The sequence below is a fragment of the Panthera leo genome, chromosome B1 (assembly GCF_018350215.1).
Source record: "Panthera leo isolate Ple1 chromosome B1, P.leo_Ple1_pat1.1, whole genome shotgun sequence".
NCBI classification, from domain to species: Eukaryota; Metazoa; Chordata; class Mammalia; order Carnivora; family Felidae; genus Panthera; species Panthera leo.
This window is the reverse complement of record NC_056682.1, coordinates 186,704,897-186,727,226: the sequence shown is the minus strand read 5'-3', so window position 1 is coordinate 186,727,226 and position 22,330 is coordinate 186,704,897. Positions and strand designations below refer to the sequence as shown.

Genomic DNA, 22,330 nt, shown 5'->3' with positions numbered 1-22,330 from the left:
GTAACCGTTTCATTTTCTTCTTTTTCTCAGGAGGCTGGGATGCAGATGGAAAAGGCCCTAGTGTCTGGGACACATTCACCCATCAGGGAGGAGAGAGAGTTTTCCAGAACCAGACTGGCGATGTAGCTTGTGGCAGCTACACTCTGTGGGAGGAAGATTTGAAATGTATCAAACAGCTTGGATTGACTCATTACCGCTTCTCTCTTTCCTGGTCACGTCTGTTACCTGATGGGACGACAGGTTTCATCAACCAGAAAGGCAAGTGTTTCTTAAAAATAGAAGGTTGCAGCTTTAATTCAAGGTTATTGCTGCAGTCTGGCATAATTAATCCAGTGTGCTGTTCTGCAGCCTAGCTTTGAAATTGCAAGCTTTTAGGGTGATTATAGGATAAATTTTTTGAAATAGGTTTGCATTAGCTTTCTTAATAATATTCTGTTTTCCTTTAACTGGAGATATTTGTTGGGAGGGGCGAAATAGATGGGCAGGCAGGGGGTGGGAATAAGTATTTCATTGATGTAAGATATGGAGTGTTTACCTGAAGGTGAATTTTCCAAAAGTTATGTATTAAACTGTTTTCAGTTGTGTTAGGCTGTGATGAGTTATGAAAAGCCCTGCAGAACTTGAGAAGATTTGGAGCATTTCAGTTGGAGCTGAATTGGTGGAGCTAATTAACTAGCAAAGAGATTAGCACCAAGGCATGTGAAGTTCACTTAATTAGGGATTAAGTGCCAGCTATATCACTTACTATCTATGTAAGCATCTCTTGGGCATTTTTTCATGACTCAGTTTCCCCACAAGTAGAAAGCAATACTATAATAGTTCCTACTTCCAAGAGTTGTGGGAAGTTTAAGTGAAATTAACTCTGTAAAGTGCATTATTTACATAGTAGCTTGTATATCATAAAAGCATTCAAATAGTGTTAGCTATTATTCTTATTGAGCTTTGTAATTAAAAAGACTACTGTCCTGGGGTGCTTGGGTGGCTCAGTCAGTTAAGTGTCTGACTCTTGATTTTGGCTTGGGTCATGATTTCACTGTTTGTGAATTCGAGCCCCGCATCGGGTTCTGCGCTGACAGCACAGAGCCTGCTTGGGATTCTCTCTCTTCCTCTCTCTCTCTCTCTGCCCCTCCCTGACTCATGCTGTCTCTCTCTGTCTCTCTCTGTCTCTCTCTCTGTCTCTCAAAATAAGTAAATAAAAACTTTACAAAAAAAAGACTACCGCCCTATTTGAATGCCTGTTATTTATGAGACATTTTAAATACATTTTCTCAAATCCCCACAATCAATGAGGAGAAGGTATAATTAATCACATTTTTTACAGTGGTACACATCCAAATCCAGATATTTTGTAAATGGTGGGTTTGGAATTTAAACCTAAGGTCTAGCTAGCTCCTTCCACACAACAGTGCTGGCAAACTATAACCTGAGGGCCAAATTTGGCCTGACTCCCATTTTTGTAAATAAAGTTTTATTGCAGCACAGCCATGCCCATTCGTTACATATAGTCTGTGGTTGTTTTCCCATTACCTTGGTAGAATTGAGTAGTTGGTGCAGAGACCATATGGCCTGCAAAGCCTGAAATATTTACTACCTGGTACTTTACAAGAAAAGTTTTGTGACCCCTGTACTACAACATAAAGTCTTCTTAATAAAGAATCTTTGTTGCTACTTTGTCCTGGGAAATACTTCACACTACTCCTAGGGTTGGGACTAGGTGAGGCAAGTGATGTGCCCAAGGTGCAAAATCCAAGGAAACGTTGACTCTCAGGGTCTTGCAAGTGCAAGGTGGGCACTTGCAGAAACCCGAATGAAGGCCCCTGCTTGCCTCATCCCGCTTCCAGCCTGCAGTGCCTTCACTGATCCTCAGGGGCTCTTTTTTGGGTAAGTTACCTGATTTCCCACATAGTAAGAACCACCTGTGACAACAATTGCTAGGTGGGCATATGTACTTGCAAATGTTGATTTTTATGTAAGGTGGGGGAATCTGTAGGTTGTGAAATGCAGCTGCAACTTCAGATAAGGGACAACACAAGATTAGCAAGTCCATTGCCCAATCTAAAGACATTAGCTCCCCTGACTAACTCCTGTTGGTTGAATGTCTAGTTTCTTGACATCACAGACCAGTTTTCTTTTCCTGCCTTGAACACACATTAACTTGTTGTTCAGTTTAAAAGTGAACTAATAATTTTCTGCCTTCCTCATCCATCATCTATAACCTTCTCTCTTCTCTGGCACCATTATACCCCCAAAAGTCTAAAAACTAAGAGTAATCTCTGAATCTCCTCTTATTTTGCTTTCTACATCTAATTGGTTGCTAAGTATGATCCATTCCACTTATGTCTCTTTAACTTCTCCCTCCTGGCCCTCTTCTCTGCCTCTGCCCTGGTTTAGCTCTTTATCATTCCCATCAAGGACTTTTTGATATACCCATGCTGGGTCTAACTACTTTCACACTTTCTCTGCCCTTTAATTCTTTGTACAAAATCCCAAGCCTCGATGTATAGTGCACACTCCTTCATACACCGTTTCAGGTTTCATTTGACTTAGTCTTAACTCACCTCTGTTGCATTGCAGGCTGAAATTCCCTCATGCATACGACCCATGCAGTTGTTCTATGTAATTCCCTAAGCACATAACCCACTACTTATTAAACGTACTATGCAATATTCCACCTCTGTAGGAATTTTCTTAAACTCTTTTCTCCTGCCTGGAATGGCTATACCCACTGAATATCAACCCTCTTGGTAAGGCCAGCATGGATGTTTCTTCTTCTTTATACTCTCCCCTGTTCGAAGACAGAATACGTCTTTGTTTTTCTATTCCCATAGCACATCATAAACCTCTTTGAGTATTTCTCACATTTTTTACTCTTAGCATTATTATATCCCCTGTTAGATTATAAGCACCTTGAGTTTAATTCAATTCAACAAATGTGTCTTAAGTATCTACTGTGTGTCAGGGACTGTGCTAAGTACTTCTTTGAATTGCCTATAGTGTATGGGCAGATAATTCTGCCTCATTCACCCGCGTAACAGTATGGTGTCTTACAAGGAGGAATTCAGTAAACATTTACTGAGTTTAAGTGAATTAGGTCAATAATAATCATAAAAATAGCCCTAAAGCTAGTAAATGGTTGTGTTTTCTTGAGCACACAGTATGTATAGCTCAGTGTGCCGAACATTGCACCCTGCTTTTGCTGATTTAATGCTCCTGATACCCTTATGGGTGAGGTGCTTCTCTAAACAGGGAATAATGGTGATCTGGGATGGATCACCATCTGGGATGGAAGCCTGGGTATAAATTTGCCAAGGTGGCAATTTAGTTAGTGCTGAATTCAACCTAGGTCTGTCTAATGTCAAACATGTAGTATCTACTCTAGAACCTTCTTTAGCCTCACTAGACCATTTCTACTCCCTGTGCTACAATTTCTCTGTTGGTGAAATGAAGCAAAGGCACCACATCACCAGAACTCTTTCCACTGCTCTAGTCCATGATTCTGGGTGTTTGGAGTTTTCACTGAATTTCCATTTGGATGGTAAACAATGGAAAAACTTGAAAACACACACACACACACACACACACACACACACACACACACACAACAACACACACAACAAAACAACACTTCCCCGGGCCAACTTGTAATACAGATCCATAACCCCTTATCTGAAATTCTAAAATCCAAAAAGCTCTGAATACTGAATCCTTTTTAGCAAGTTTAATTTTAAAAATAATTTGGCAACAAAAGCTAACCTGAATTGATGCTTTTTTTAAATTGAAGAATAATTGATATACAATATTGTATTAGTTTCAGGTATAGAACATAGTGATTTAACATATATATATATATATATATATATATATATATATATATATATATATTACTAAATGATCACCACAATAAGTCTGGTTACCAGGTGTAATCATACAAAGTTGTTATGATATTATTGACCATATTCCCTATGCTGCACACTATGGCTCCATGACTTACTGATTTTATACTTGGAAGATTATGCCTCTTAATCCCCTTCACCTATTTTGCTCATCTTCCCTCCTGTCTCCCCTGTAGCAACAATCAGTTTGTTCTCAATATCTGAGTTTGATTCTGGTTTGTTTTCTTTGTTCATTTGTTTTTTAGAGTCCATGTATAAGTGAAGTCATATGGAATTTGACTAATTTCACTAGGCATAATACCCTCTAGGTCCATCCATTTCACTACAAATGGCAAGATTTCATTCCCTTTTATGGTTGAGTAATATTCCATCACACACACACACACACACACACACACACACACGCACAGACACACAGACACACAGACACAGACACCACATCTTTATCCATTCACCCATCGATGGATATTTAGGTTGCTTTTATATCTTGGCTATTGTAAGTAATGCAGCAATGAACACAGCAGGTCATATGTCTTTTCAAATTAGTGTTTTTGTTTTCTTCAGGTAAATATCTAGAAGTAGAATTGCTGGATCATGTGGTAGTTGTATTTTTAATTTTTTAAGGAACCTCCATACTATTTTCCATAGTGGCCACACCAATTTACATTCTTATTAATACTGCATGAGAGTTTCTATTTCTCCACATCCTCACTAGCACTTGCTACTTCTTGATACTAGCCATTCTGACAGGTGTAAGGTGTTATCTCATCCTGGTTTTGATTTGCATCTCCTGATGGTTAGTGACATTGAGCATTATTTTCATGTGCCTTTTGGCCATCTGTATGGCTTTTTTGGAAAAGTATCTATTCAGGTTCCCTGCCTATTTTTTAATCAGATTATTTTTTAAAATATTTATTTATTTATTTTTGAGAGAAAGAGGAAGAGGCAGAGGGAGAGGGAGACAGAGAATCCCAAGCAGGTTCCCTGCTGTCAGTGCAGAACCTGATGTGGGGCTTGAACTCATGAACCGTGAGATCATGACCTGAGCTGAAATCAAGAGTTGGATGCTCAACCAACTGAACCACCCAGGCACCCCAATCAGGTTGTTTTTTGATACTCAGTTTTACGGGTTCCTTATATATTTTGGACGTCCAACCCTTGTGAAAATTTTTTTACAATGTTAGGTGATTTCACTTGGTAAGAATATTTATATAGTTTATTGCAGAAATGTGGGGAATATGCTTAGCAATCCCCCAGGTTTACACCAATGGGTTAACAAGGCATAAAGAAATACAGAGCTATAGAATGCTCATACTCAAGTATGGGTAAACCAGATTGGCACCTCAAAAATAGGGGGGTGCAAAGGCACCCAAGAATAGGGAGGCGCAAAGGTGCCAAGAATAGAGAGGTGCACAGGCACCCCAAAATAGAGAGGGGGTGCAGAGCCCCAGAATAGAGAGGGAGGGGCAAAGGCCCAAAATAGGAACAGGCGCAAAGGTGCCAAATACATAAGTATATGAAATAAACAAGATTAGATATTCAGGGTGGAAGCACCCCCAATTTAGTACTATAGCAGAAAAGCTGCTTTCACAGGAGGAAAGGGCCCAGTACTGTGCTGCAGGCGATGCAGCTCAGAGCAGAGATGGTTAACAAAAGAAAAGGTGGCTTATTAACCCTGAGGTTATTTCCCCTATCTGTCTCATCCCCTAGGCTAGCTAAGATAAACAAGCACAGCACCTCCTGTCTGCCATTAACAACCACCTGCCCATCTACCCAGCGCCAGGATTTTGTTTTATATTGACCCAAACCCCAAATACTGTATATTTTCAAATTCCCCCTTTTCCCTCACATCCCCAAGTTAATGTTGACAGTTTCTTTGTCTCTTTGTACATGCCCATCACGTTTGTAAGCCTTCTGATCTTAATAAATACCCAGCAAAGACCCTTATTTGGGGCTCTTGTCTTTTCCCGGACATTAGCCATCTCCCGCTCTAATCCTGCGTCTGCTCTTTTGCTGGCCAAAAGAGAACTTTAGACTTAGAGTCTATGACACAGAAATATTGAGTGAGACTGATCCAGACCCACTGAGGGTATTAACTTAGTATATGGTATTTGCTCTGTATTTCCTTTCTAAAAATCCAAAAATTCGGAACACATTTCCCTCCAGGATTTTCAGATAGAGGATTACTGTACCGCTATGTCAACATATCAAGCTATTTAAAACAAATATGAGATATATACAGAAGTACATGGAGCACACTATAGATCAACTATCCAGGAACAGGGCAGCAGAAAAGCTGGAGGGGGGTGGTGATGAGACTGGAGATACTGGGGCCACTTGCACAATGTGGGAAGATAACTCATGCACATCTCATGTGAGGATCACGTGCCCCAGCACTGAGCTCTTTATGTTTGCCCCCAGCTTTTGTAAAGTCATAGCTGATTAATATTACAGACTTTTCCATGAACAAGAGGGCACAGGAGGTGCTTCCAGTCGGCAGAATTTCAATAAGCGGTTGCTCACTGTTGTGCAGTGATCTGTTGAAGCAACTGGAACTGTTTTAACTCAGAAAGGCCATCATTTGTTTTTTTCTGTTTAAACATTTTCTCAAAGAGCATGTAAAGAATTGGAAAAACCCTTGTCACTATCCTTTACAAGGCACCCCGTTTTTTGTGTTCTAACTCCTATTCTAAAGCTTGATTAGAGGACATTTGGAAACGTGTAAAACCTATGTTCCCAAACTGTAAGAATATTTTACAAAGTGGAATTGTTACACAGCCTTTCTCTTTCAAATGTCAAGTCTTCGAGGTTTAACAAGAAGAGATTGAGCTGGCAAAAGAAATCACATATTTCTGTAGTTCTCAGCTGTTCAAGTTCATTTTCATTTCTGCCACAAATGTAAGTTTCAGATGATTAGTAGGGGACCCAGGTATTGGAAATAAAAAAAAGGAATGTCTATGCAGAATTCCTTATTCACTTTAGTATTTAAAATATGAGCACAGTTAGCAGGAATGGTAAAGTAAATAACTAAAGAAACATTTATTAATCTGCTACTCCATATCAGGCAATATGTTAGGCTGAATAAAGGCCCCCAAAGATGCTCACATCCTAATTCATAGAAACTGTGACTATATTATCTTACATGGTTAAAGGGACTTTACAGTTGTCATTACATTAAAAATCTTGAGATGAGGAGATTATCCTGGATTATCTGGATGGTCCCAGTGTAATCACATGAGCCCTTATAAGAGGGAAGCAAGAGGATCAGAGTCAGAGAGAGAAAATACAGGAACTGAAACAGAGGTCAGAGAGGAGAGAAGATGGTTATACTGTTGGCTTTGAGAATATTAGAGGGGCCACGAGCCAAGGAATGCAGGCCGCCTCTGGAAGCCAGAAGAGGCAAAGAAATGGGTTCTCCTTGAGAGCCTCCAGAAAGAACTTAGCCTTGCTGACATTTTGATTTTAGTTCAGTGAGAATCTTTTTGAGTATCTGATGCCCAGAACTGTAAGATAATAAATTTGTGTTGGTTTAAGCCACTAAATTTATGGTAATTTTTTATAGCAGCAATAGGAAGCAAATACAGGCACTGTGATAAGAAAACATAGGGCAAGCAAAGAAATTAATTGGTGGTGTGAGTCTAGAAGGGAATGAACCTAGTTTTCATGTGTGATGCATGTTAGGCACTTGAACAAAATTAATTCTACATTAAGATATTTATAGTTTGGCTAGGGGGATTCCAGGTCAGTTATTTTCTGCATTGACACATCATCTTTGCAAGTCCTAGCCACATCCTCTTCTGAGAGAATTTCCCCATTTCTTTGTTCTACATAGACCTGCTCCACTCCTGGCCATAGCTGACTGGACAAGGGAAAGACCTTTTTCCCCTGTGACATAATATGGTATAACCTCATGGAAAAAGAGAATCTTGCCCAGTTGTCTTCCCCTCTCAGAGATGTTTGGAGTTGAGAAGTTGAGAATATGAGTTGGTTGGTGCTGGAACCAGGACTATAAGATAGCTTTGGCAGATGGGATGGCCATTTTGAGACCATAGCAAATTTGGTGCATAAAGAAAACATGTGTTGAGTGAAACTGCATGGGTGAGACCAGTCTTTCTTGAGAGGCAAAGACGTTCTCAGCTCCCAGCTTCAATTCCCTTGAGTTTCAGTTGTAATTTTGTGTGACTGGGAATCTGATAGCTCTCTATCATATCAAATAATGCCCAGGCTTCCTACACCAAACAGCCACCTGCCCCTCATGCTACCTTTATATTTGAGTTAATCTGAAGTGGGTTGCTTTCCCCTATATCCAAAAGACATTTAACTCAAATTTGCTTTATATTTCCAAAGATCAAATAAGAAGAAATGGGCTTAATTATATCAGAGAAAATGGTAGTTAAGTATGAAAGAAGGCTATGGAAGTTTAAATACTTAAAATAATCAGTTATGTCCTGGGGCGCCTGGGTGGCTCAGTCGGTTAAGCGATCGACTTTGGCTCAGGTCATGATTTCACAGTTTGGTTCATGGGTTTGAGCCCCTTGTTGGGCTCTGTGCTGACAGCTCGGAGCCTGGATCTTGCTTTGAATTCTCTCCTTCTCTCTCTGCCCCTCCCCCACTTGCACCCTGTCTCTCTAAAAAATAAACAGTAGAAAAAAATTATATATTTAAAAAAATTATGTCCTAAATATCCAGGAGCAGAATAGAGTCCAAATAGCCTCTCAAAGTTTCAAGGTCCCTTTATTGGTAACAGATGATCATTTAAAAATACACATTTGTCCGACTGAATTTCTTATAAAAGCTAAAGAATCCTTTCATGATTTGGTCTCATTTGATACTCAAAACAGTCATGAGGTGGCACTTATAATATACCGTAATATTTTTACAGATGAGGAAACTTGGATGTACATAGGCCAAATGATTTGTCCATGATTCTTCAGCTCAACTGTTTGACTCTGGAGTTCTTCTGCTCTTACAAACGTCACTTCACTGCCCCATGGGAAAATTGCATTACAACACCAAACCAAAAGTGCTCTGTATAAACCAAAAGTACTCAATTCTGGGATAAATATTAATTATGAAATGCTTTGTTGCTCTGTCAGGCTGATGAGTGAGAAAAAAAATCTTATTTAAAATTTTTTTAAATCTTCAATTAAACCGAAGATTATCATGTTGTTTGAACTACATTGATTGCCATCATTAATGATTGTACCACATCTAATGATGTTTACAAGGGATAAATCACTGATTCCTCCAAAAATGAAAAAAAAAGGATCTAATATTATGAATCAGCTCCAAAATAGGTGATTGTGAAGACCAGGAAAACATTGTCACCATGTTTCTGGTTCTGAAACAGTAAACGTGAGAAACGGAATGTCATGGTAGAACTGGTTCAGTCTTTGTAGTGAGGCAGACTGGGTTTAAATGTCGGCTGTGCCATATGACATTATTACTTAAGTCTGGTACTTGCTGTCTCTGAAGAGAAAAGGTTTCCTTAGATGCTTAATGAGGATAAAAAATATCTACCTCTTGGTGCATCTGGGTGGCTCAGTTGATTAAGCGTCTGACTTTGGCTCAGGTCATGATCTCATGGTTTATGGGTTCGAGCCCCACATCGGGATCCACACTGATAGTGTGGAGCCTGCTTGGGATTCTCTGTCTCTCCTCCTCCCCCTCCTCCTCTACCCACCCCCTCTTCTGCCCCTTCCGTGCTCATGCTTTCTTTCTCTCTCAGAATAAATAAACTTAAAAAAAAAAAAAAAAAAGCCCACCTTTTGGGCTTAGGGCTAGGATTAAATGAAATGGCACATATAGTATGAATGCAATAAATGAAAACTGATGTTATTTTTATATTCAGAGCCAATGGAAGGAATTGTCTATGAAAACCTTCACACATATTAATTCCAAACTGATTCCATTATACCATCGTTGGATATTGCGTTTTACAAATGAGGACATGTGGGCTTGCAGAGGCCCTGAGATGGGACGGTGGAATGATCTTTCATTGTGAGAGAAAAGAAAAACTTTATAACGTTTGGTGAATGTATTAGTTTTCTATTGCTGCTGCAACAAATTATCACAAGCTTAGCTGCTTAAAAATAGCATAAGTTTTACACTTGAAAATAATATAAAATTGTATATCAAGTATATTTCAATTAAAAAGCACAAATTTATTACTTTAGAGTTATGGAGGTCAGAAGTCTGACATGGGTCTCTGTAGGCTAAAACCAAAGTGCCTACAGGGTTGCATTTCTTTCCAAAGTCTGTTTCTTGGCTTGTTTCAGTTTCTTATGGTAGTAGGACTGAAGGCCTCATTTCCTTGATGATTATCAACTGGGGGCCATTTTCCGTTTCTAGAAGCAACCTGCATTCCTTGGCAGGTGGCTCCCTTCTTCCACATTCAAAGCTGACAATAGTGGGTTCAGTGCTTCTTATGCTGCCACCTCTCTGGCCTCTTCTGTTGTTCATCATTCCGACCCACTCCTCTGCTCTACTCTTTCACTTCTAAGGACTCATGTGGTTAGATTGGGCCCACCTGAACCATCTAGAGAAATCTCCCCATCTCAAGATTTTTAACCTTAATGACATCAGCAAATTCTTTTTTCTATGTAAAGTAACTTATTCACATGTTTCATGGATTAGGGCATGGACATAGGGCATGGATTAGGGCATAGATTGAGGTATCCTATCTGCCAAGTGAGTAATGGCATATGTAAGGGTCTTCCAAGTATGGAGTTGTTATGCATGATTCACATTATGTTCTGGTTTGCAAAACAAGAGAGCTGTTGTTAAAAATATCCACTCTTACAGACAGACAGACAACACATGATCTTGCATTATTTGGCTTGCTTACCTCTCACCATTCTTGTGCTTTCTCTCCTCAGCTATACATTATCATTATCCTGGACTTACAGTTCCCAGAAAGAGCCACACTAGGCTAAAATACAGTTTACAAATGAAGACTGGCTAGTCCATATATGGTACTAAAACTCTGATCTACAAAAGAAACCCAGGAAGCCAAACACAATCTCTGTAGCAATTGGCCCAGAATAGTCAGAACTAGATCAACATCTGCCAACTTCTCTGGTTTGTTTTTTTTTTTTTTTCGTTATGTATGTTTGTTCCCCTTCCCCCTGCTTCCAACTTAGCACCAGCCAGAGAAAGTCACATATGTGTCCCAGACCAATTGCTTAGGATGCCCTGCTTCTATTTAGCCCACCTCCAGCCTCCCTGTGCCAACAATCTCCAATCAGCTTGTAACTGAAGTCTTCTCCTTCCCCTCCTTTTTCTCACTATAAAGCTTCCTCTCTTTCCTGACAGACTTTGAGTATCTGTCAAATGCAAGTGATGATGGCTGATTCCCTCGCTACAGCAAGCTCTGAATAAATAAACTCTTTGTTCATATTTGGTGGTCTTTGTTTATTTCCACACCTCCCTTACTCTTTCACATATTTGTTTCCCTTTTTTCTCTTCTTGGATCACTCATTCTTCCTTGCCTTATATGAGTGATTTATATTCATCATTTGAGTATCAACTTAGATGTCACTAGTGACAACAATAACAACAATAATAATTATTAAAATGATGGCTAACTTGTACTAAGCCCCTTACCTTATGCCAAGAACTTTCTAATGATGTTCAATTTATCAACTCATTAAACTCTTGGCAGTAAATTATTGAAGTACGTTTCTATTATCATCCACATTTTACAGACAGGGAAAGATAATTCAGAGAGATAAAGTAACTTGCCTAAGGTCACTGAAGTAGGTGAAGGAATGGGGTAGAATTTAGGTAGCTGGCTGCCATAGTTCACTTTTGGAATCATGATGTTATATTGCTTTCAAAATAGATTTTCAAATGTCCTTAGTTAGGAATGGGTACTCCTTACCATATACTTAAATAGTATTCTATACTTTATCTTTACCAGTAATACTGCATTATGATTGTTTGTGAATTTATCTGTAGTCCTACTAAAATTGGAGATTCCTTAGGTCAAGGACAGTATTTATCTTACATATGTTTATAAGTCCAGCATACAGTAGCTTTTCTATACATGTGTATTTGAGGGATGAAGAAATTAATGATTGAATAAAACAAATTCAAAAGCCTAAATTATTATTTTTTTATGATGCCCACAAAGTTGTTTTAATTTTATTTTTTTTAAATTTACATCCAAATTAGTTAGCATATAGTGCAACAATGATTTCAGGAGTAGATTCCTTAGTGCCCCTTACCCATTTAGCCCATCCCCCCTCCCACAACCCCTCCAGTAAACCTCAGCTTGTTCTCCATATTTATGAGTCTTTTCTGTTTTGTCCCCCTCCCTATTTTTATATTATTTTTGTTTCCCTTCCCTTATGTTCATCTGTTTTGTCTCTTAAAGTCCTCATATGAGTGAAGTCATATGATATTTATCCTTCTCTGACTAATTTCACTTAGCATGATACCCTCCAGTTTCATCCACGTAGTTGCAAATGGCAAGATTTCATTCTTTTTGATTGCCGAATAATACTCCATTGTACATATATACCACATCTTCTTTATCCATTCATCCATCAATGGACATTTGGGCTCTTTCCATACTTTGGCTATTGTTGACAGTGCTGCTATAAACATAGGGGTGCATGTGTCCCTTTGAAGTAGCACACCTGTATCCCTTGGGTAAATGCCTAGTAGTGCAATTGCTGGGTTGTAGGGTAGTTCTGTTTTTAGTTTTTTGAAGAACCTCCAGAGTGGCTGCACCAGCTTGCATTGCCACCAACAATACAAAAGAGATCCTCTTTCTCTGCATCCTTGCCAACATCTGTTGTTGCCTGAGTTGTTAACATTAGCCATTCTGACAGGTGTGAGGTGGTATCTCTTTGTGGTTTTGATTTGTATTTCCCTGATGATGAGTGATGTTGAGCATTTTTTCATGTGTCGGTTGGCCATCTGGATGTCTTCTTTGGAGAAGTGTCTATTCATGTCTTTTGCCCATTTCTTCACTGGATTATTTGTTTTTCGGGTGTTGAGTTTGATAAGTTCTTTATAGATTTTGGATACTAACCCTTTATCTGATATGTCATTTGCTAATATCTTCTCTCATTCTGTCAGTTGCCTTTTAATTTTGCTGATTGTTTCCTTCGCTTTGCACAAGCTTTTTATTTTGATGAGGTCCCAGTAGTTCATTTTTGCTTTTGTTTCCCTTGCCTCCAAAGATGTGTTGAGTAAGAAGTTGCTGCAGCTAAGGTCAAAGAGGTTTTTGCCTGCTTTCTCCTCAAGGATTTTGATGGCTTTCTGTCTTACATTTAGGTCTTTCATCCATTTTGAGCTTATTTCTGTGTATGAAGCCTAAATTATTTTTTAATGTTTATTTATTTTTGAGAGAGAGAGAGAGAGAGAGAGGGAGAAACAGAATCCAAAGCAGACTTCAGGCTCTGAGCTGTCAGCATGGAGTCTGACATGGGGCTCAAACCCATGAACTGTGAGATCCTGACCTGAGCTGAAGTCATTTGTTTAACCAACTGAGCCACCCAGGCACCCTGAAAAGCCTAAATTATTTTTTAATCAGAGGATATGAAGTTAAAAAAAAAAAACAGAGAAAAAAGGACCCTACTTCTGAACAAACTTTGAGTGCAATACAATTCTACATAGGAATTTAGTTATTATCCAGAAAAGCAGGACAGCTTCTCTCTTCTGAGCTTAGGTTTCTTCCACAATCTTAGACATAAAATAACACGAAGCACTAATATCAATCTGTCCTAAGAAAGTCTCTTCCAGTTAAGAGTCCTTATTAGGTTGGACGCAACATCTTCTTGGCATTGGTTTCTGAGACAGAGCATCTCCAACTTAATAACATTCTTCTGAACTCTGCCACAATACTAAAAGCTCTCCCCCCTCCACCACATGCAATGCTGGAGAATTAGCTGAGAGCCAGAGGTGGCTAGGTATCTCATGGACTATGTCAGAATCCTAGAGCAAAGTTCTCAACCATATTCCTTAATATGCCAAGGCTCTGGCTAACTGCCCTTGTAACCCACATTCTGGGACCTCTTTTTCATGTTCAGTGGGTCTCCTTTTTAGATTGATAAGACCGCTATATCTGGAGAAGAACTGAGACAGTCATCTAGATCAGTTCCTTTACTTTATATTTAATACCATTGAGAACCACTCATTCATTCAACAACTATTTATTGAGCATCTATCTACTGACTTTCTGGTATTGTTCCAGGATTTGGGGGATCCAGAGGTGACTTAGATAAGACCCCAGCTATTATGAGGCTTGTATTCTAGTGGGGTTAGAAATCAAGCATGCAAATAAAATAATTTCAATACATGTTATAATAACACAAAGTTATGTGGTAGCAACTTGCCCAAATGTATTCCTGTCAGAACATACATCTTCCACATCTTCCGTCACATCCCCAACCCTCTGCTCAGCCATTCCTCCTTGGAATTCTTCATGTTTCTTCCTCCCAGCCTTTACTTGATTATATGCAGGAAGTAACAAATCTTATTTGGAATAAAAGTTACTTAGGAAATTATTCCCAATCCTCTCCGGATCGCTACTTATGGTCAATGTTTTAAAAATAACTTTACTTCTCATACGTTCTTCTTTTTTCTTTCCTAGGAATAGACTATTACAACAAGATCATTGATGATTTGTTAACTAATGGGGTCACACCCATAGTGACACTCTACCACTTTGACTTGCCTCAGGCCTTAGAAGACAAAGGAGGTTGGTTGTCAGAGGCAATCATCGAATCCTTTGACAAATACGCCCGGTTTTGCTTCAGTACGTTTGGAGATCGAGTCAAGCAGTGGATCACCATAAATGAGCCTAATATTCTTGCCATCATGGCATATGATCTCGGTGTATTTCCTCCTGGTGTACCTCACTTTGGAACTGGAGGTTATCAGGCAGCTCATAATTTGATCAAAGCTCACGCCAGATCCTGGCACAGCTACGATTCTTTATTCCGAAAAGAACAGAAGGGCATGGTGTCCCTAGCAATTTTTGCTGGCTGGGCGGAACCAGCAGATACCAACTCAGTGTCCGACCAGGAAGCTGCTAAAAGAGCCATTGCTTTCTGCTTGGATTTCTTTGCTAAACCCATATTTATTGACGGTGATTATCCAGAAGTTGTCAAGTCCCAGATTGCCTTCATGAGTAAAAAGCAAGGCTATCCATCATCAAGGCTTCCAGAATTTACAGAAGAAGAGAAGAGAATGATTAAAGGCACAGCTGATTTCTTCGCTGTGCAATATTATACAAGTCGTTTGGTCAAGTACCAGGAGAACAAGAAAGAAGAAGTGGGTTTTCTTCAGGATGTGGAGCTTCAAGTTTTTCCAGACCCATCTTGGAAAAGGTTGGATTGGGTCTATGTGGTGCCATGGGGAATACGTAAACTACTGAAATATATTAAGGTAAAACACGTTTGTGTTCATGTACACCCAAATGTGTGGAAATGGAAAGACAGACATACGTGTATATATATAAGAACTTGGAAAAAGAATGATTTTAGACAGTAGCTTATATATTGGCTTGGGAAGAGAGATTAGGATTTAAGTTGGTGAAGGATAACTGGCTGATAAGGGGCTTCAAAACAAGGTCAAAGTTGGGATTCTTTGTTAAAGTCAGTTGGGGTCAAAGAAGTTGCTTGGAAATATTTTTCAGGCTGATGTCACAACTGTGATTATCAAAAGGCACATTAAAGGCTGAAATAACTGGGTCCTTTTTTGGCCTCCGTTATGCTGGATAGTGTCCAGGTAGCTGAAATTAAAAATTTAAGTTAATGATTTTTAGGACCCTTGCTGTGGGGAGATAGAGAGTGTAGCTGTTGGTGGGACCAAGGGGTTAAGGAGTAGTGACAATCAGCAGATGCTGATGGAAGAAGGATATTTCTGTCTTCTCATTACGATAAGAGTCATTTGACTGTCTTCATGGACATTTGCACAGTTTTGCTTTCCCATTGTTAGTCATAAAAGGTCAGTGCGTGGAAAATTAAGTTAATAGGGTCAGTGCAATTTGATGAAAACTAGTTTTGGGTTGTAGCTTAGAGAAGATAGAGAGTAATGCACCTGATTTTATGAGTCTTTTTTTTTTTTTTTACATCTGTTTGGAATAAAACTTCTGCTCTCTTGTTCCAGGATACGTATAATAACCCTGTAATTTACATCACTGAGAACGGGCTTCCCCAGGGTGACCCTGCATCTCTTGATGACACTCAGCGCTGGGAGTATTTCAGACAGACATTTCAGGAACTGTTCAAAGGTACCATTTGAAATGATGAAAGATCAATTGTGCAAACTTAATATAATTTTCCCACGTGCCTATTTGCATTCAGCAAAGACCAATGATTTTGAAAGCCGAAATTCATGTAAATCAGTGTAAAGCCACGTAATTAAGAGAGAGGAGAAAAAGTATTTAGGAAAGAGGAAGGTGAGAATTTTGGCCTAGCTTCAACCTTTCAAAATTTAATCAAGTAAAAGCGACTGTCTTCAGCATTTTGTGACTCCTGGGTGAAGGTGATATGAACAGAGGGGGTGGTGTCTGTTCGAAGAGAACATTAGTTATTACAAACAGATTAGTACTGACCAACTACAGCATGCCTATGTGCATATTTCAACATCCTAACTACCAAGAAATGAACTGACGGAATTTGTAAAGGACCAAAATTAAGCATTTATACAATAAACTTTAGAATGGCCTTCGATGAGTCTTGGTCTAAAATGAGTCTTCCAGCACTGTGTGTTTCATTTGTAACCAAACAGCTCCATTTAGGAACAGGTTTTTGTCATATAGAATCTGTGACTTTTATTTCAAGACAATACTATTATTCTGGCAAATGCTCTTCCCCCCCATGGCATTCTTTTCACATTTGAAAACAAATGTGAAGGAATCATCTTTAACTGGTAACACACATTTCTACACCAGTTAATTTCCCCATTTCAGTTTCTACTTGGAACACTGTTGCTTTGTAAATTTAATTTCTCCTCCCCATAAAGGAATCCTATCACAGAAACAAAATCCAATGTAAAACGAGACTTTCAATTTCCTTTTTTACCATGATAGGTACACTTCTCTCTCATCATTCTATTTGAAAGGTCCTAAAATTATTCTTTCCAAATTAATCAGTAATATACTGAAATCAGCCAGAAGGAATTCTGGAAAGTGACACAAAATGGTCTCTTTCCAAAACCTAAAATATATGGTACTCAATCCCTCACTCTGGCTTGGAATTTATTGGCAGAGGGCAATTGGATTCCTACAGTTTGATCCAAGTGAAATAATTCTTTTGTATTACATGCAAAACAGATTCATTCTCTAGGTAGGAATTCACTTCCTGATAAAATAAAAAGGAAATGTCCAGTTTTCTGAGATTCCACTCTCTTTCTCCCTGTAAATGACCCTATTCATAGTTAATCCATTGATGTTCCCAGCTTCATCCTAGGAGGAAAGTAAGCTGGTTACCGGCAGGCAGATTTATGGATGATATAAGGACCACAAATGACTTGTCCAAAATTGTTCTGTGTTTCCTGGGAAAAGAGAGAAAAATAGAAATTGGCTTTCTTCATTTTCAGCTTGGTGCTCTGTTTAGTGCTAACATATAAGGACATTTCATTGCTGTTTGAAATAGTTTCAAGTACTTTAATACAGTTAGATCCTTAACAGTAAAAATTCGCTGGTAGACCCACAAACAAAGACAACTTAAAGACAGAAAAGTAACTGAAGGTGAGAGTGGAAAATGTGAAGAGATTTGGATTTCTCAGGGGCAAGAGAGGAGAATAGGACTAGAAACAAAATTCTGTTTTTCTACTTGTAGAATTTCAATTGTGTCTTTAAACATATGGAAAAAAATATTATACACTTAAAACATTAACTCTTCACAGTATTATGTTCTTTTCTGATTTTTTAACATTAGATGATCTATATTCATTGTCATTAATACATATTATAATTTTTTGCTTTTAAAAAAATGTGGTCTTTCAAATATGCAGAAATCTACTTATCAACAAAAAAAAGACAAGCGTATTTATACTGGAGTGAGTATAGTGATAGCTATTTCTTATATATTGTTGTAGTGGACACCGTTTATTTAATCTGTGGAGAAACTCTTTTCTAGTAATTAATCCCTTTTCTTCTATGAAATACCCATCTCCTCTCATCTTCAGGCTTACCCCAGGGATAGCCATGTAGGTAGAATACAATCCTGCTCCTTGTTAATATATAATTGATTGGTCTGAATGCAGGTACATGGCATGAGCTGGGCCAATCCCAGTTCTTCCCTGAGGTTTAGAATTTGGGCCAGTCACCTTGCCTCTTAGCCTAACTTGGCAGGGGGATGTACCTTTGTGGGCTGTTGGCTATGTCCTGCCGTGGACGCTAAGCAGTAATATAAAGGGGGGCTGCAGGGACGTGGAGACAAGAAATAGGAAGGGCTTCAGGGTGGCACTTAGAAATGGAGCCTCTAATTCCAGTTTTTCCTCAGACCCAGCTGCGTGCGTGTTCTTGAGAGACATTACTTTTACTTATAATTAAGTGCTCTTTCTGCTTCATCTGAATCTGACTGGGTTTCCATCACTTGGAACAAAAAGAATCTTCGCTGATACCATCATATTACTTCATTTTCAAAACAGTGAGATGAGGTCATTGCTCCTATTTTACAGATGAGAAAAGTGAGATTCAAAGAGGCTAAGTCATTTGCTCAAGATCACGGTTACTAAGTCCTATCTCCTAGAACCAAGCGGAATGTGTGCATTATTATTACCACTACTACTATTTTGGTGTTTGATAAGACCTGTGAGTCCAGGGTTTTCTGACTCAGAGTGATTACTTGTCCTACCACACAGAACCTTTTCCTTACTTTGGTACTCTGGACTTGAATAAATTTGCTTCCTGCTGCGTCTGCAGGGGCCAATTGGTCCTGTGACCTTGGACAAAGCTTCGACACTCCCTATCCTGCCTCTCCTCAGGGGACTAGAGCCTAATTTACTAATTGATTTCCTGAGACTCCTTTGAGGTGGTGCTGATGATCTTGACTGGCAAGAACTTTACTAGTAAGAACGCCCTGTGAGCAATTAAAACTAATAACAGGCCAAGGAAGACATTCGTGGGAAGCGCTGCAGGTGAGGGCCCGCCAGAACCCGCAGAGTCGGATGGATGATGGCTTTGTGATCCCCACAAACAAAGCCTTCTCTCTAACATCACACATACGGACAGGCACATAATGACACTATAGTTGGATCAATGATATCTGCCTGGAGGTCTTTCTGATCTCTTCAGGTAAAATCCCACAGCAATTAATTGAGCAGTAAAAAGTAAGCTAATGTTTCTGTTTCCTTTTGGGAAAGGGCGGCAGGGGGTGGGGCGGGCGGGGATGTCATTTCAAGAAAAAAAAAGAGAGGGAAATCAGCTAATGCTTTTTTAATCATTGCATTATTTAAATGCCTTTAAATAGATTGTTTTTCATTAACATAGATATAGATAAAAGCAACACAGTAGAGACACAAAAAACTTGGAATAACCTGTAACTAGGCTTACATTTCACTTCTGCAAATTATTCAATGAGGGGCCCTTGGCAAATTGTTCAGCCTCCCAAATCCTCAGTTTGTTCACCTATACAAATGGATTAACACTTTCCTTGACCGGGGTTGTTGTAAAGATTCCATTTAATGAGCTATTGTGTAATCACCCCCAACCAGCAACTGCTGGTGCACAGTAGGCTCTCAATCGATGGTAATAATTATTATTATTATTAGAAAATGTGTACTCTTTTTAATTTTTTTTTAAATGTTTATTTATTTTTGAGAAAGAGACAGAGCACCAGTGGGAGAGGGGCAGAGAGAGGGGGAAACACAGAATCTGAAGCAAGCTCCAGGCTCTAAGCCCTGAGCTGTCGGCACAGAGTCTGACCCCAGGCTCAAACTCATGAACTGGGAGATCATGACCTGAGCTGAAGTCAGATGTTCAACCCACTGAGCCACCCAGGAGCCCCGAAATATGTACTCTTAAGAATATATTTATCACCCCAAGTTTTTTTAACTTTTTATTTAAAAAATGTCATCCCAAGGCTTTTTTTCAAATTTCCCTCCAAGTAATTAAGTTATAGCAGAATATTCCCCCATGTCTACAGGTTTCTCCATCACTTTTTGGGGGGAACCTCTGAGTCAGTCTTGTAGCTTTGGGCCTCTGGCTATTTACAGTTGACTCCTGTGGAGTAGAAAGCAGAAACAGCCTCCCTCTATTCATTATTTCCATCAGAGAGGTTGCCAGATTAGGGGAAAACTTAAATCATTGGCAGCAGAAAGGACCATCAAGCAACTGGTTGCTTGATGTTTGTGTAAGTTTGGAAAGCAGTCATCTTCAAGGAGTTAAGCTTTTGTCACATCATATGAATGTCAGTTATATTCGTAAAACGTACACCAGTCCTTGCTGTTCTGGAGCGGACAGCAGGCGAGTTTAAGTTCCTGTGTAAACACACACAAATGGATGCCTCAATAATCTGAAAGCCGCTGAGGTGAGCAAGAGTGTGAAGCAGGGGAGGTTGGCCCCAGTAAGTAATACTCCAGCCGTGACCTCAGTTCTCCTGAAAGGGGATTTGAGTCTGTGTTCTGCCTGTTCATCACGTGCCTGAGCATGTGCCCAGCATGTGCCTGCCTGCCTCTTGCGTGGCCCATGATCTTTCCCTCAGCCTGGAATGCCATGGCCTTTGCCTTCTTCTTGGCCCAGATCCTGTTGTTTGGAGTCCATGAACTTGTTGGGACTCAGGCAGGACATGGGTTCGAAACCTGGTTCTGCCACCCACATGCTCAATCAATAATTTGGGGAAAATTCATAAGCAGACAACACCTCAGCTATCTAATCCTTAAAACGGGGCTAATAAGCACATCTGCAAAATGAACAGGGTAGTGCCTTTAAAGCCTAAATACAGAGTCTGGCCCATTACAAAGGATTCTGTAAATGATGGCTAATTTTTGAAGGGGGCCATGAACTCCCTGAGACTGGAGCCGTGTCTTTTTCGTGGTTATATCTTCAGCCCTGACTACCATTTCTGTCATGTAGTAGGTGTTGTATACATTTGTTGAATTTGGTTGTGTCTGTCAGAGAAGAGTTAGCCAATGGGTAATGAGAAATAAATGATTAAATAATTGAGAACTGTATTTTCTTTCCCTAAAGAAATATACCCCATAGAGAGGGGGAAAAAAAAAAAAAGCAGACTTCTGGAAAGTTTCTGAGCCAGCCCAACTTTCCAGTCGGATCCATGCCTGAGTTAGCACAGCAGTAGATGATTGCAGAGAAGGTTTGTTAATGACCAGCTTTAGGCTTTTAATGACAAAACCCCTCAGCAAGATGTCATCGAAGTTATTGAAGACTTCACTGAAAGTGTTGAAGCTGATGCATTGTAACAAGAAGGTTATAAATCTTGCAGCTTGGGTATACCACCAAGACAAGATGCTGAGCACAGAATCACCCCGCTGTTGTCTGTCAGCATACTCCCTCCCCTCTCCTCCTCTCCTTCCCACGGAGAGCCAGTAAAGGAGAAATACATCCATTTCCCGAAGTAGTGCAGATCTGGCAGCCACCTGCCTATGTCAATTTCAGATCACAGAGGCCCGTTTAACTGGACAAAATGTGTTAAGCACCTGTGTGTTTCTAAATGTGCATTTAAGAAATCTTAAGAATTAAGGAAAGATCTCAAAGGTTAATACATTGACCTTTTAGCAAAACTAACCAATTAAAAATCCATTGCAAGCTCAGAATAGAAACCCAAGTACCTGCATATAGATTTCCACTCCCTATCTACTGCTTTATTGCTTCTCAAAGTAAACCTTTGGCAGTTAGTCCCGATGAAGCAGTTCCTCCCGTCGCTCACAGAGAGCTCACAATTTTGGAAACATGTGTGGTCGGATATCAGATTCGCTTGGTACCGTTGCTCCTGGCCGAACTGGATGACAGCTAGTCAAGGTCAGAATAGAGAAGAAAGAACAGGAGTTGAAGGCCGTGCGCAAGAATTGTTAGCGTATGCTAGGGTGCAGACTTGTGGAATATGAAAAGTTACGAAGAAAACAATTTCCAGTACGTTTGTGTTCCATCAGCCTTCATACTCAGACCACATACAAACTCAGACAGCCAGAGTTTACCTGAAACAGAGACATGCCAAATGACCTTTCCCTGTTACCTTCTCCCCTACTTCTCTGTAGTGGCACACTTACCTTTGCCTTCTATTCTCCACAGAAAGCATAAGAGAGTAAAAAGTCTGTGCGGGTCTTGGAGAGTAAAGACAGACTAAGTCCTGTGTTCTTCTGGTGTGCCTGCAGCTCAGCTCTGAATGTCAGCAGGACTCTGAATGTCATCTTTCTCACCTGTTAAATGGGACTAATGCTAATTACTATTCTGCCAACCCAAAGTCAGCTGTGCAATAAAATGAGATGATTTCTGTCTCTGTATGCTTTGAATACCT

General features: G+C 39.6%; 1 protein-coding gene across 4 annotated transcripts in view; it reads left to right on the top strand.

The window, feature by feature from the left end:
• The window catches only part of LOC122218574 (cytosolic beta-glucosidase), a 131,752-nt gene that overhangs the window by 29,945 nt on the left and 79,477 nt on the right, over window positions 1-22,330 (top strand). For 3 of the 4 annotated variants that reach the window (XM_042936791.1, XM_042936790.1, XM_042936789.1), the window contains exons 2-4: window positions 31-258; window positions 14,497-15,293; window positions 16,017-16,140. In XM_042936791.1, the coding sequence (XP_042792725.1) occupies window positions 31-258; window positions 14,497-15,293; window positions 16,017-16,140 (1,149 nt within the window). Of the gene's footprint in view, window positions 1-30; window positions 259-14,496; window positions 15,294-16,016; window positions 16,141-22,104; window positions 22,273-22,330 lie in introns of those variants that run through there. The other variant, XM_042936792.1, reaches the window with a different exon arrangement.